Source organism: Idiotropiscis lumnitzeri, chromosome 5 (genome assembly GCF_059441095.1).
Source record: "Idiotropiscis lumnitzeri isolate Australia: NSW breed Sydney's pygmy pipehorse chromosome 5, RoL_Ilum_1.0, whole genome shotgun sequence".
Lineage (NCBI taxonomy): Eukaryota > Metazoa > Chordata > Actinopteri > Syngnathiformes > Syngnathidae > Idiotropiscis > Idiotropiscis lumnitzeri.
This window is the reverse complement of record NC_142395.1, coordinates 25,277,898-25,292,309: the sequence shown is the minus strand read 5'-3', so window position 1 is coordinate 25,292,309 and position 14,412 is coordinate 25,277,898. Positions and strand designations below refer to the sequence as shown.

General features: G+C 41.7%; 2 protein-coding genes across 3 annotated transcripts in view; both read right to left on the bottom strand.

Moving 5' to 3' along the window:
• Window positions 1-9,592, bottom strand: part of tln2a (talin 2a) — a 71,634-nt gene extending 62,042 nt beyond the window's left edge. For both annotated transcript variants that reach the window (XM_088295877.1, XM_088295876.1), the window contains exon 1: window positions 9,421-9,592. The gene's annotated coding sequence lies outside the window, so the exon portion shown is untranslated. The remainder of the gene's footprint in view (window positions 1-9,420) is intronic.
• A 1,674-nt stretch (window positions 9,593-11,266) lies between these two features.
• Window positions 11,267-14,024, bottom strand: ddx28 (DEAD (Asp-Glu-Ala-Asp) box polypeptide 28). The gene is made up of 2 exons (XM_088295299.1): window positions 12,532-14,024; window positions 11,267-11,788 (listed from the first exon to the last, which is right to left on the bottom strand). Exons 1-2 carry the CDS (start codon window positions 13,803-13,805, stop codon window positions 11,389-11,391), a joined length of 1,674 nt encoding a protein of 557 aa, XP_088151425.1. The 5' UTR covers window positions 13,806-14,024; the 3' UTR covers window positions 11,267-11,388.
• Window positions 14,025-14,412: the final 388 nt, after the last annotated feature.

Sequence of the window (14,412 nt, the reverse complement as noted above, 5' to 3'; positions counted from 1 at the left end):
AACTGACTGCATCTCATTACAGGCATTAAAAGTGATGGGACGTTTAAACGTTTTAATCTGGCCCGGCGAACTTGAAAAAAATTAAATGAATAAACCTTGTTAATGTTTTATTTTCTAAATACTGTGTTTTTCAAAGACATATATATTATTGTAATGCTTTTGTTCACTTTTATTTCAAATTAAATGAATTATTTATTTTTATTTTTTTAAATTAACACGCCATCCATCTGCTCCTGGTCCGGCCCCTCTGTCAAATTTCAGAACCCATTATGGCCCACCAATCAAAAAGTTTGCCAAATTAATAAAGCAGCTACAATATAATAAATAAAAATGCTTAATTTGAAATGCAGGAATTGTGACTTCCATGACATGTGTTGACCGTGGGTGGGTGGGTGAGTACGGTCCTCCCCGCCCTCTCTTTTCCTCTTCTTTCCAAGTAATTTCCCTGAGGACATGCACTGCACTGGGGAGATAAGTAACCTAACTGAGGACAAGCCGAGCATTCTAACCCCCCCGAGCCCATGTGAAGAGCGGAATGTGACAATGCAGCATTTGTCTCCCTGCCAGCTGGAGAACGAGCTGCACACAGGCATGTTCCTATCAAACGTAAGAGTTCACAAAGAGACGACGTTCCATTTTTTTTTTTTTTTTTAATACAGTGTTTCAACTGCTGCTGGATTATCGTAATTCAATTTCAGGAAACAAACAGCAAGCACTCGGGGGGGGGGGGATCGAATCACATTTTGCCTTAGTTTGACACTGTGCAACAAGTTCACGGAATTCCGGTAGTACATGCGTGTGTGCTGTGAATGATATGATTCCTGTTCTTTACGATATTCATAGGTCTTCGAACGGCAGCGTGAAGCAGATCTGCTGGGAACGGCGACTGCATCTGGAAGCTGGCAGAGCAGGAGTGAGCAAAATCCTGGTAAGGAGTTTGCCGTGGATGGAGAAGAGAAGAGTGATGTCTCCTTAATTGTCGCAGGTGAGTCTGTGTTTTCAGAAGGGGATGAAGACACCTCTGGGTCAGTCAGCCATACTTGTGATGGGTAAATGAAGCTTCAAATCTGCTTCATGAACCAGTTGTAATATTTTTGGCCTCCAGTAGATGGCACTCTCGGTTCAACATTGGGCTGAAAGCACACTAAATTGCCATTATTTAAACCCTTTTAAACCCAACAGTGCCATCCAGAGGACTCAAAAATACAACAGCTGGTTCATGAAGCAAATTTGAAGCTTCATTTTCCCATCACTATGCCACACCTGTTTATAGGGGTGGGTAAGACAATAAATCGCAAGGCAGATTGCATTTTGTAAAACACAATTAAAAAGTACAATATTTTACGGACTATAAGGCGCACATGTATATAAGCAGCAGCACTTTTGGGAATAAAAAAATAACGATATACAAGCTGCACCAGGCTATAAACCGCAGTGTTCTATGTTGAAAAAAAATGAGTTGTTCACAGCATTTACATAACGATTTTGTACTGTGAATGCACATAAAGGAACATAAACAGATTTTTAAATAGTGCCTTTTAACACAGCAACAAATTTGCTTATTAAAACAGAACAGACCCAAGAGGGGAAAAAAAAAAAGAAAAAAAAAATTTGAGATTTATTTTGCATATTTTCTGAACTATAGAGCGCCCCTACTGGTGAAAGAAAAATCCACAGAAAAGCCGCACCGTTGTATTCGCCGCATAGTTCAAAATCTAGAAAAAAAGTAGCGGCTCATAGCCCGGAAAATTACGGTAAATGACTTTAATCCCGTAATTCATTCACCAAAGCGAGGCCTGTATTGTTTACTTCTTTCTACTGAACCTGATAACCAAATACGCTAAGTCTGAACACATGCTAATATTCATACATCACGACAACTGTCAGGATGCAGCAGGTGGATGGCCTCCTTCCAACTGCCTCGCTGAAATCAGCGGACAAGGACCACCCAAATTGAAGCCATTAGGCGAACGCGGCTATAGCCACAAGCTACGTTAGCTAACATGGCCACTATAGCGTGCTAGACACAAAAAAAAAGCCATCTCCAGCCCTTTGGACAAGCAACAAAGCTTTCTCAGAAGCTCTACAAAATGCCAGGAAAGGAATGTTTACAGCGCAACACTCTGAAGACCGCTTCTTCTTCTTCGTCTGACATCACGTTCTACTCCCAGGCTTGGCAGCGCTCCCATGAACTTGCCCTAAACTAATAAAACACAGGATTGTTTCCCTTATATAGCTCGGTTCAAGAGACAGCATCACTGGTCTTGGAGAGCCCATTTAAGACAGAATGGTTCTGGCCGAGCACCAAGTTGGAGCAGAGGGGGGGGGAGGCTGACAGGATGACTGTGTAGCAGTCGTTCATTAATGGCCATTTAAAGCGCTATTTCTGGTGCCAGTCGTCAGCAGATGTTTAGATATGTCAAATTGGGAAAGCGGCAAAGCAAATTGAATCTTGTTTTAATGTAAAATCGTCTGACCAATGGTTTCTTGGACATGCATTTTCGCGCAAAATAATCACAGCGTGGTAAGGAAGTCAAAGTGAATCCTACACAGTGGCGACTTGGATTAGGAGTCCCCTAATTTTCAAGTTTTTCCAATATGAGTTTCAAAGTGAAAACAAGAGTGAAAAAAAAGAGCCAGAGTTGCCAATGTACACGGAATGAACAGTACAAATTCAGCAAAAGACAATGAATATATGAGACAGACAGACAGACACAGAGAGAGAGAGAGAGAGAGAGAGAGACAGAGAGAGAGAGAGAGACAGAGAGAGTGAGAGAGAGAGAGACAGAGAGAGTGACAGAGAGTGACAGAGAGAGAGAGAGTGAGAGAGAGAGAGAGAGAGAGAACTGAACCAAAGTGTCGGTGGAAACTCATCTTTTCATTTTACCTGACTGGCTAGACGTTTCTTTACCTTAGCACAAGATGGCTTTGTGATTCACACACATCTCCAACGGAGGGGATGGTCACATATTTATTATTTATTGGGTTTGGAATAGATCAACATTTCAGCTTTTGCTTTCCATCGAGACCAGATCGTCAAATCCTAAGAGAGGATGCACGTTTGTTTGGACCCGCCGATTTTTCATTGCGTGTCCTTTTCACTTGGTTATTCATACATGGCCATATTCTCTCGTGTTTGTAAGAATCGGGGAACAGCTGCGGTTGCAAACATTCTCCCGTCAACTCAAATCTGCCAGTTACACACACGGAGTGGAACAACTCTAAAATGTGAAAAATGTCTAATCTGAACCTATGCACATTACGGCTATTCTGCCTTGGACGTGTGCGTTATGTTTCAACTTCACGAGATTTACAGCCTCCTACAATGTTTGGAGTGCAAAGGAAAAGCGCTTGTTTTGATTGAGATAAATGCCGGCTGACAGCTGACTTGTGATGATGGTGCAGGACACACCTAGCCCAGATATGATTTATTTCCTACATAATAAAAAAATAAATAATATTTATGTGTCACTGGCAACAACACATCCACTAGTGGACTATATGTTGCCAAATGGATTTCTAACACATTCACAATTCTCAGGAAAACTCCATGCGCTGATTTAAACTCTGGCAGACTCAGACTTCAATGTGTCACACCTCGTTGGTGGTTACGCACAAATTTCCAGGTTACACCCGCTGAGTGCGTCAGAAGTCTGGATGGGCGAACGCACACACGCAAGTAATAGGGATTTTTTTGTTTTTTTTCTCCGATGAGGTGAGGTTACCAAAACACTCCATCCATTTGCTCCTGGTCCGGCCCCTCTGTCAAATTTTAGAATCCATTGTGGCCCGCCAATCAAAAAGTTTGCCCACCCCTGATATAAAACATAGATTTCACTCAGCAACACTACGAACATTTGGGCACGTCCTCCAGAAGGGTGGCCTTATTCTGAGTGGTGACTCCCTCAGACACCGTTTGCCGCCAAACATTTGCACCAAGAATCTAACCCTGCTGGGGAAAACCAAGAATAGCCGCTCAAGAGGTTGCGAGGGGGGGGGTGCGGCGAAAAGGGGGTGGGATGCATTTCCAGCATTCCCAACAATGTTCCTCAAGAAAGCTGCGAACGACTCGGCAGGGGAATTCCACCGGCGGATTAGTTTCACACACCGTGGTGTCATGGCCACTAAAATACTCCGATGACTGATAGAAATGTGGAAATTTGTCAACAAACGTGTTGAATAATGAGAAGAGCATTTGTTCACGACTTTGGGAGTTACAAGGCAACAGCTGTCGAAGCAGCAGACGCGGCCGTGCTCATCGCTAAAATAAAAACGGGGCAGGTCATAAATCTTTTTGGGTGATGGTCTCAATGGGCACTTTGGGTTATTTTGCGCCTGTCATATGATAGAGGACACGTTTGGTCTTGATGTGCGTTCTACGTGCACACCTGATGCATGATTTGACAGCATCAGTAAAATCAATGCTGGCACACGAAACCATTCTGCAAATCGACAAATCGAAGCGTTCATTTATACAGTTAGACATCGAGCGTTCCCTCAGGAACACAATTACTTGAATGTTAGTTTCTTTACTGAAAGCTTGTGGTAAGGCAAGGTAAGGCGAGACAAGTTCATTTGTATGGCACCATTCAGACATATGCAGCAAAGCCACAGGAAATAATGACTAAAAACAAAATTACATTAAAAGATGCCAATCAAAGTAAAATGTCAATGTAACGAAGATAAACAAAATGGCAAAAGATTGATAATCAGGTTAGAATCACAAATTCCGTATTTTCCGGACAATAAGCCGCTACTTTTTTCTTCGATTTTGAAGCATTTGGCTAATACAGCGGTGAGGCTTTTCTGTGGATTTTTCTTTCACCACTAGGGGCGCTCTATAGCTCAGAAAATACACTAAATATATCTCGATTTTTTTTTCCTCTTGCATCTGTTCTGTTTTAATTAGCAAAGTTGTTTCTTTCAACATAGAAAACCGTGGTCTGGTGCGGCTTATAGATCGTTTTTGTTTTTGAATATCTCCCGCTCTCTGATCTCCTCAGAATCTGCAGAATTCTCCAATAAGGGCTTGAGGGGTCGGAAAAGTCCACTTTGAGTAGGCTTGCGTTGCCGCCTGCTCTAGCTCTGCCCTGGACTGACATGGAAACAAAAAAAGCTTCATTCTTTGTGAATTTTGACCAAAGAATGTCCAAGACTCTTCTAAAGTGTGAAAAATTACATAATACGTGTGCTTGATTAATTTTACCGTCCATCAAATTGGATGGATCTCCACATTTCCGACCCAAATTTCTGATCAAATATTTAAGAAAGTCACATTTGGAGACACAAGCTTCACTGAGCAAATGTTTCGTACTCGCAATTTTCTATTTAGTGTGGACGAAGACCCGGTCAGGGATTGCGACTATGGTCCAACATCATCCACTTCTTTGTGGATGAACAACTCCATATTTGATTATTTTCATTTTTTGTAGGTCACACAGTCCATGTCCAGCTTCAACAAATGCATAATGGGACGAAAAGGCTTTAAAAATTCAATTAGGAGGCAAGTAAGGAGAATTCTTTTTTTGGGTGTGCATATATTTATATATGTAAATGCAGCTGGAAGAGATCATGTGACAAATAGTTCTGGAAAGCTCATAAAGACAGCAAAATATAGCTGTCATTCATATGATCATGCCAGTAGTTCACCAGTGGGACTACTTGCCTTACTTATATCAAATATCATTTTTTTACATTTTTTTTTTTTTACAAACTGAAACAAGTGCTTCTTCCTTTCTTCTTTACAAGTATTTTATGTAAGTTTATGAAATATGTGGTCTAGATTGAAGCACTAATTCACACTGCCTTCAAGTCGAAATTTGGTGTTACATCATCGTGTGTTGCCAGGCAGCTTCCTATCACCAAGACAACCGCTACGGATGTTAAAATATTTTAGCACGCCTAGAATGCGGCACAAAAAACTGCACTGTTCCTCGACGAGTATATTACGTAATGAAGTTGTTCTCTGTTGTCGTGTGTGCTGAGATGCTTTCTTCTATGTGATGGTGGTGGCTTGGAGGGAAAATAAAAATATGTCAAATAAGTGAGGTCGTCACACAGCGGCTGTAGGATGCAGTGGCGCTTTTTCTGGAAGAGAGGGCCCTGACTGGAATGTGGCGAATTTGACTCGCAATGTTAAGGTTACACATGCAGCGGCTCGGTCGCAACAAAGTGTGAAATTCTGCCTTATCGACTTGAACCAGGTCACAAATTTTTCAGTAGCAACATTGTTGAAAAAAAAAAAATGTGACCATCTTTAAAAAAAAAAAAAAAAAGAAAATGAGAAGGGGAAACACAGGCTCCCACTCGAAAATGGCATGCGGATGAATAGCATTGCTTCCTCATTAATTTCTTACAAAATGTTTTTACTTTTCCCACTTTTTTCATGGAACAATGGCTGATTATTAAAACTGCCATTTTTCTTCACAGATTTCAAGTATGAGCATTTTGGCTTTGACAAATTTCATAAAATAAATTGGACAATAGTTCCATGCGACAATTATCCACGACTTCTTCTGTGACCATGCTTGTAACTCAAAAACCTACTCAAATCATTTTTGCCAAATTAAATGGCCAACAACCCCCGGCAGGCAACCAGCTCATGATGTCCCCCCGCCTACTGCCTGAAGACGATTGGGGATTTGCTCCAGCACCCCCGCGACCCTCTTTGAGGAGAAGCGGTTCAAATAATGGATGGATGTAGGTGTACCTCTGACTCACTGGCGAAAATCGCAATCAAATGTGCACAATGGGAGAAAACAAGCGAAGAGGATAAAACTCAAAATATTACAACTTGGTGAAGTTTATCTATGAAATTTCTACTCGAGCCAGCATCAGTAAACTTCGGGTGGCCACAGTCACATCATGTCAGATCCAGATGACATAATTAATTAACTAGAATGTAAATTTGCTGCATTGCGATAATTCAAGGGTCATTTTACTGCTCACCCTGAATTGTGTGGAGTATAATCAGAATCAGAATCAGAAATCCCTTTATTGTCATTGTACTCAAGTGTGCAACGAGATTAGAGAGCTCCCCTCTCCAGTGCAATACAACAATAATTCAGATAAATATAGAAATTCGATAAATAAGAGAATATGGAAAATAATACTGAATAGGATATATAAAAACACATCACGTTGCTGTTCTGCAAGGTAAGGGTGGTCGTGTGTGTGTGTGTGTGTGAGAGTTTAGAATGGAGATGGCTCTCTGAAAATACGGAGATACTGGACGTTCATTATGAAACATAATGATCATGATCATAGCACTTTCGACACTCGCAGTCATTTGCATTATGTGATAAATGCGATGCATTCACTTGCTTCTCCTCAGGCCTGTTTTTATGCAGGGCCAAAAAAAAATAAAAAAAATCAATAAACAAGCCATGCATGGCTAATGAGGAGTTCCAGGCCACACCCCTTGGCACATGCTCACCAGAGGTTAGCCACTCACCCAAGGATTGCCAATAAACAATCAACTCAATCGTCTTTCAATCCGATGACGCTCACGTCTACCTCGGGATTTCAGCACTAAACATGCGAACAGTTACGCGGCGGCGGCAGACCGGAGCTTGTTCCAGCATGCCGCTTTGAGAACATTAAATTTAAGTGGCAAATAACATTACTGCTCACAACCACTAAAGCCACCGTGGATCAGTGGTAAGGTAATAAAAAAGGCTCTTCATTTGCTCCTGGCCGACAAGGACGTCCAACACAGTTTGGCCACTTGAAGTTAATGGAGGAGGAGCTGCATGCTAAAACAGCCAACATTTAACAACAAAGAGGAATCATATTCCTCTTGACATCTTTTCAGGTCCACATTCAGAACCACAATTGTTTTTTAATTACAGTTTTAAGCAGCAATTTATGTCTTTTTTTTGTGTGTTATTTTGGATTTAGCAACAGCTCTGCCGGTCACACACGATATCCCTCTCGCTATTACCCTTTGTAATCGAACGGTGAGTTTCTGGAGCATAAAGACATCAGATGAGGGGTCATTGACCTTTTTAAAGGGGAGCGCTCCTTCTTGGGAACTGATTTATAAGAAGGCCTACCAGTTTGATGCATGCTTCTGCAATAACAAATTTGCTCAAATTAGGTGGAAGTAAATCATCTTCGCACGGTGGTTGCACACGCTCAATTGTCTCCACCAAGGTTTGGTCATGCGCTACAATATTGGCATCTGAATTTTAGTAGTCCCTCGTTTATCGCAGGGGGCTTATCTTCCAGATTAAAGATCCGAAGAAGGCAAAGGTGGCGACCAGGCTTTTATTATTTATATTCGGTGCACGTAATATTTATGTCCTCTTGGGGTCGTCATCCTCACATTTTACACTGTAGCATCTGTGACGTGGAAAAATTAACACGGCTAAATTCCGCAATATAGCAAAAAATGAGCAAAACAAAATTAGATTTTAAAAAGTGTGAACTGTAATTCGTCGAGGGTCGACAGTATGCAAATATTGTCGTTTAAAATTTTACACCAACGCGAGTGTGACATTAAAATAACAGCAACAATATAAAATTAAATGAAGCTCACAGGTGAGCTAATATTAGAACAAGCCGGTGTGCAAGACGATTCCATTGACCTGCCTCGTTTCTCAGCTCACCTTACATGACGAAAGGCGCCTGCGCATCGTTCTGCACAAACCTGTCTCCTAAAAAGTGTATCATCTATATTGAGCTGACTATACTACACACCACTACAAAAAGCATGGTGTCGTACAAGAAGGCTGCAGCTCGACTTGAAGGGGTGTGGCAATGGAGCCGTGGAATCAAACGTCCATGGAGAGGCTGCAGGTCGATTCCATGCATGAAAGCCACTCACCCCCACAGGACACTCATATCACGAAACAACCTCTTTCAGGGATAGTAGGAAGCAATACAATGACTTGAGGGAGGCTGCATCATTTTTCATTATCTCTACATTTGGGCTGGTGAATGCATAACCCAGGGGTGGGGTCATAAAACTAAGTTGCAAACAATCCATTCAGTCATGCTTGACACCGTACATTAACATGGCGGGGAGCCGTGCATTTTGAATTTGCCACCCCACCCCTCCTCCGGGCAACTCTCCAAACAAAAGCCGCCAAAGACGTCTCCTGGGCGGCGTGCTGCAGCCGGTGAAGCCGCGGAAGGAACCGGCTCGTATGCATCGAGACTCCACAAGTTGTGCGTCGATTCAACGAAGCATCTCAGCGTGGTGAGAGCACGCAACTTCACCGGTCAACGCACACGCACGCGACACAGCAGCATAGCAGCAGCCACGCACACGCGGCGCTGGTTTCTTCTCGATTTAATAAGACATGATAGCTCGAGAAGGTCAGGCGGCTTTTCGGCGTGTGCCGCAGGAGAGATGCGCGCCGCGGTAATCGGATTACAATGTTGCAACAAAAAAACAAAAAAAAAATAGCAGCCTACCGTCAGATGCTCCACTGGCGCATCGCAGGGTATACGGTGGCGGATACTTCCGCTGATTTAGCGGCAAAATAATATCCTGCGCGGTGAGACGGGAAATTTCCAAGTGGCCGGGATGGTGTAGGGACAGTGGCGACTGAGTGTGTAATGCGCGTAAAAGGGGAGGGGGAGCAGATCCTCCAGTGGGGGCACAAAAGGAAATACGTCACTTTAAATGGACCACGCTTTGTAGTTCGTTCGGCCACTCCCACACACTGTCAACAGGGGAAAGTAGAACCACCAACATGTTAGTTCGTGAGAAAATTATCCAATCACTTTTTTTTTTAATTACCCACTCTTCGCTATGAATTACACCAAATGACGTGATTACTTACAATATATTTGAATAAAACAATCTGAGGTGAATTTTAAGTCATTAAAATAATTTAATAAGTGTTCAAATATAAATCAAATGACTGAAAGATATTTAAATATTTATTATTTTATTCGATACGTTTTTTTCATTGAAAGATACATCCGTAATAGATTTGTTGCTCAAGTTACTTTTAAAATTTTATTTTTTTAATTATTGATAACTTTCAAGTTTTTTTTATTCGAAACGTATTTACGTGTCAATGATTTAAAAAAAAAAAGAAAAAAATTTAATAAACCAAATGGCTTTCGGCTATTCAGTGGTCGCCACAGCGAGTCGCTCGTATGATTTTATTAACAATAAAATGCAAGTTATATGCATTGAAATACAAGTTTATATATCATAGATCAATTAACAAAAAAGCAAAATAATAATAATTTCAATAGCTTTGTAACTCCAGTGACAATTTCTAAATCTTACCAGTCTACAATAATTGCCCAAAAAAAGTATTTGAAAAAATTAGGTGTAGCTAAAGTGACTTTGAAATATTCTTTGTAATAGATGACAACTTGCAATAATTGTTTCTAAATGACATTTACAATTATTGAAAAAGTAACATTTTAATTTAAACCAATTGATTTCCATTAGTTGATATTTTTAATTAAAAATATTCTAAGTCATGCAAAGCACTTTCAGTGGCATTTTTTGGGTATAAAAACTGCTATATAAATTAAGTTTAATTGATTAGCCAGTGGGACAGTTCTTGATGGAAATATTTATATATAGTACTTCATTTGGGTCAGTTAAAAAATAAAGTAGCAGAGAATCCCCCCGACTCCTGCTATTAATGGATAGCACGATGGAACAGTTGTCTGAGAATCCCAGCAAAATTCCAAACATTCTGATGGGAGCACCATGTTGACACATCTGTCTACTACCATAATCTCCACATTTCCTCCCCAGCAGCACCCCACCCCCACTCCAAAATTTCAACTGTGGGAGTGAGACATCTCCGGGAAGAGATTTATATTTGGATTGATTCCCAACAAGTGCCCGTAATCCACAATCTGCATGTCAACATTACACGTATTATCAGGAAGGCAGAAAAAGTTTCTCTTGGAGGCTGACACTTTGCTTTCAACAAGTTACCGGAAGCAAAAAAAAAAAAGACAAGTGGGAAGGAATCCCTTCAAGGTAAGGATTCAAGCGCCATGCATATGCACCACGTGAAGTCAAGGTGTCAGGTTTGGGCCTGTGCTCATTGAAATTGGAGAAGTGTATAATTAGAGCAGTATGGAGTGATTCTGCAGCACAAGCATGTAAGCCACCAGAATGCACAAAACACACTAATAATAAGAATTAGTGACCCTGTCATCTCATCTCAACCCTTTCACAAAAGCAAAAACACAAGGGTGTTTATTTTTTTTTTTCCACTGAGCATTTTGAAATCAGACAAATGCTACCACCTAGTGGTAAATCACACACGGTGCAGCCAGGTCATGGTAACGAAATATTTTTTATAATGATAAATTAATAAGCACTATAGAAAACAGTTGGATTAGGACGTTTATTACATTTCTAATTGAGTATGGCTTAGTTTGTCCATGAGTAAATGTCCATCATAGCAACTCTTTAGTCTCCGCCATTACAGGTTTTGGTTCCCGTATGTCAGACTCCATACCAGGCAAACTTGTCCTCCTCCGTGCCGCCATCTCTATCTTCTGCACAAGCTCCACCTCCCATGGATGCGTGACAAAACTGAGCACCTCGCCGCCTTCGCACCCCCCGGCTCTCCCCACCCGGCCGGCCCTGTGGATGTAGTCTGTGTGCGACTCCGGAAAGTCGTAGTTGACCACCAGGCGCACCCGGGATGTGTCCAGACCTCGTGAGGCGACGTCAGTGCACAGGAGAACGTCATCTGAGCCTTTTTGGAACCGGTGGAAGATGCCTGCACGGAGCACAGCCGGCATCTCCCCTTGTAGGCGAGTGTGTTGCACTCCCATCTCTTCCAGGGAGTACCTGTTTTCGAAAAAAAATAAAACTCATTCTGAGAGCAAGACAAGAATACCTGAAATTAATTTTCAAAGAGAAAATAATTTTTTCCACTTTACAAAGAGCAATCCAGTTCAAATCATACATCTGGTAGTCGGATCCCTAGAATTTAACTCTGTGTTTCCCAACTTTAATAAAGCCAAGACGAATAGGAAAAGTCTCATGGTACACCAACAAAAAGATTTCACGAACAAATAATTACTGTATACAAAGATAAAGATAAGATAAAGATGTCCAACCCCCAAATATCAAAAATCTGACAATAACTGACACCCTCTCGCCAAAAATATACAATTGTTATACAATTATAACGTAGTGCAATTGCCTACAGATGCCACAAGATGGCGCAAAGGACTTTTGTTTAAATTGAAAGTTGAACATGCAATGATGTTCAAAGGTCTGTTAACTCACCAATGTACTTAAAGCAGCCTTAATTTTTAGGAAAAAAAACACGTTTTTCGCTGTACTCCAGCCAAAGCCATTTTCATGTAATTTTTTTGCAGTAGACAAATAATTTTCTGATCAAATAAATTTAACTTGATTGTCCACAGCACACCCAATCTTTAATGGCACACAAAAGTGCAACAGCTCAATGGATAGTAATTGCAATTCTAATTCACCCATTTGCAGCTTTCCCACGGTTTATTATTGAAGGTTAAAGAACACAAAAGTAAGTCACACTCCAACAGATCATATTTTCCATGACATACCCCAGCCAGTTGACGGTGGAGGCCTTGTTGCAGAACACAAGGACCGCATTCCCTTCTTCTCCTTTGTGTTCCTGCTGGAGTCGTTTCAGGTAATGGTTGAGCTCCAGGACTTTATCCTGCCCTCTCACCTTGAGGAAGGTTTGCTTCACGTGCGGCATGAGGAAGTGCAGCATCTTGCTCTTGATGACCACCATGCTGCCAAGATCTGTCACCCGGCTGAGGACATCGCCGACCCCACTGGGGAATGTGGCACCCACCACAAGCAGCTGGGCCTTACGTGCGGGGCCTTGCGTCTCACTCCGGTTGCTGGCGATTTCGGTGTGACGTAAAATGTCCTCCAGCATGTCTGCGAAGCTCGGGTCGAACATTGTGTCTGCTTCATCCACTACCAGGAACCTTAGCAGGCTTAAGTCCAAGCAGCGTCTCCGCAGGGATTTGACCAAAGCGCCCGGCGTGGCTACTAAAATGTCAGGAACCCCTTGCTTGAAAACCCCCTTGATTCGCCCCACACCTCGTCCGCCTCCTATCGTCCTCGTCACCATGCCTAGTGGAGCACACAGGCTCCTGGACACATATGCCACCTGTTCAGCCAGCTCCCTGGAGGGCACCAAAACTACAGCGTGGATTTTAGGAGACCCCACCTCATACTTCTCCTCATCCACATGCAACTTGTGCAGAATTGGCAGCATATAACTCAGCGTCTTCCCACTTCCTGTCTCGGCAGCACACAGGATGTTGTGACCCCTCATCACTTTGGGGATGGTTTGCAGCTGCACAGTGGTGGGGTGAATGATATTTAAGCTTTCCAACGTTTCCACCAGCTCACTAGAGATGTGGAGTTGATGGAATGTCTTCACTGTATTTTTAATATCCTCATCTGGTCCGCTTCCAGACACAAAAGGCGCAACAGATCTGATGTTGTTGACTGTGAAATAATCCCCGAATGACTTCTTGTGCTTCCATCCTTTGGAGCAAAGTGTAAACTCGTCAAACTTTCCATGGGTGTATCCTGCAGACTGGTTCAAACTGGCGTTCTTGCTCTGGATGAGGAGCTTGCCAGCTTTACTGTTATTGATGTTGATGTTCCTACCTCGGGTTTGCTTCACAGTCTCAATGCGATTCTGCAAGGAGCGAGGGACGCGAATGACGGGGATCTCTTCCGGAGAGGTCGAGCAGACCGAAAAATAAACATGATCGGTCCAAAGTTTGCTTATTTTAGTTCGGCAAATTCTCGAAGAAGCCAGAGCCGAGTGGCCGACCTTCAGAGACCACATTCCGTAAACGACAATATAACACTGCGTGCGGCTAAAGGTTAGCGACGAAGAAGTATGACGAATACATGAAGCTACCTAATTAAAAGGCGATGAATTCACTTGGGAGTTTTCATAAATTAATCCAAAAAAGCAAAGATAATGCGCTTACGAAACGCCAATAAAAACCTAAACGAGACCAACATGCGTAGCTTGGTGATTGTTGATGACGAAATTGGGCGGACGCGGATGGATGACGCAGATATTACGTAGCTTCTCATTGGTTGGAAAAAAAACTTTTCATATTGACGTATGCAAAAGCACGTTTTGATGTATGCACCCTTAAGACAAAATAGCTTTGTATGTAAAAGTAATTATCAAAAAGTATTATGTAGTTACTACATTTAGATGGTATTAAACACACACATATATATATATATATATATATATATATATATATATATATATATATATATATATATATATATATATATATATATGTGTGTGTGAATCTATTGATGTTGAACAGCTGGGATAGGCTTCACCTCACTCGCAACCCTTAATAATTAGGACTGGTACTATAGAAAATGATTTTTGTGCTTTTTTTTAACTCTATTTTTTTTATATATAT

Excerpts from the sequence above, each read along its gene's own strand:
- ddx28 (XM_088295299.1), bottom strand. The coding sequence starts at position 13,805 with ATGTGGTCTCTGAAGGTCGGCCACTCGGCTCTGGCTTCTTCGAGAATT. Across the intron at positions 11,789-12,531 it reads TCCACCGTCAACTGGCTGGG|GTACTCCCTGGAAGAGATGG; the intron begins GTATGTCATGGA and ends TTTCGAAAACAG.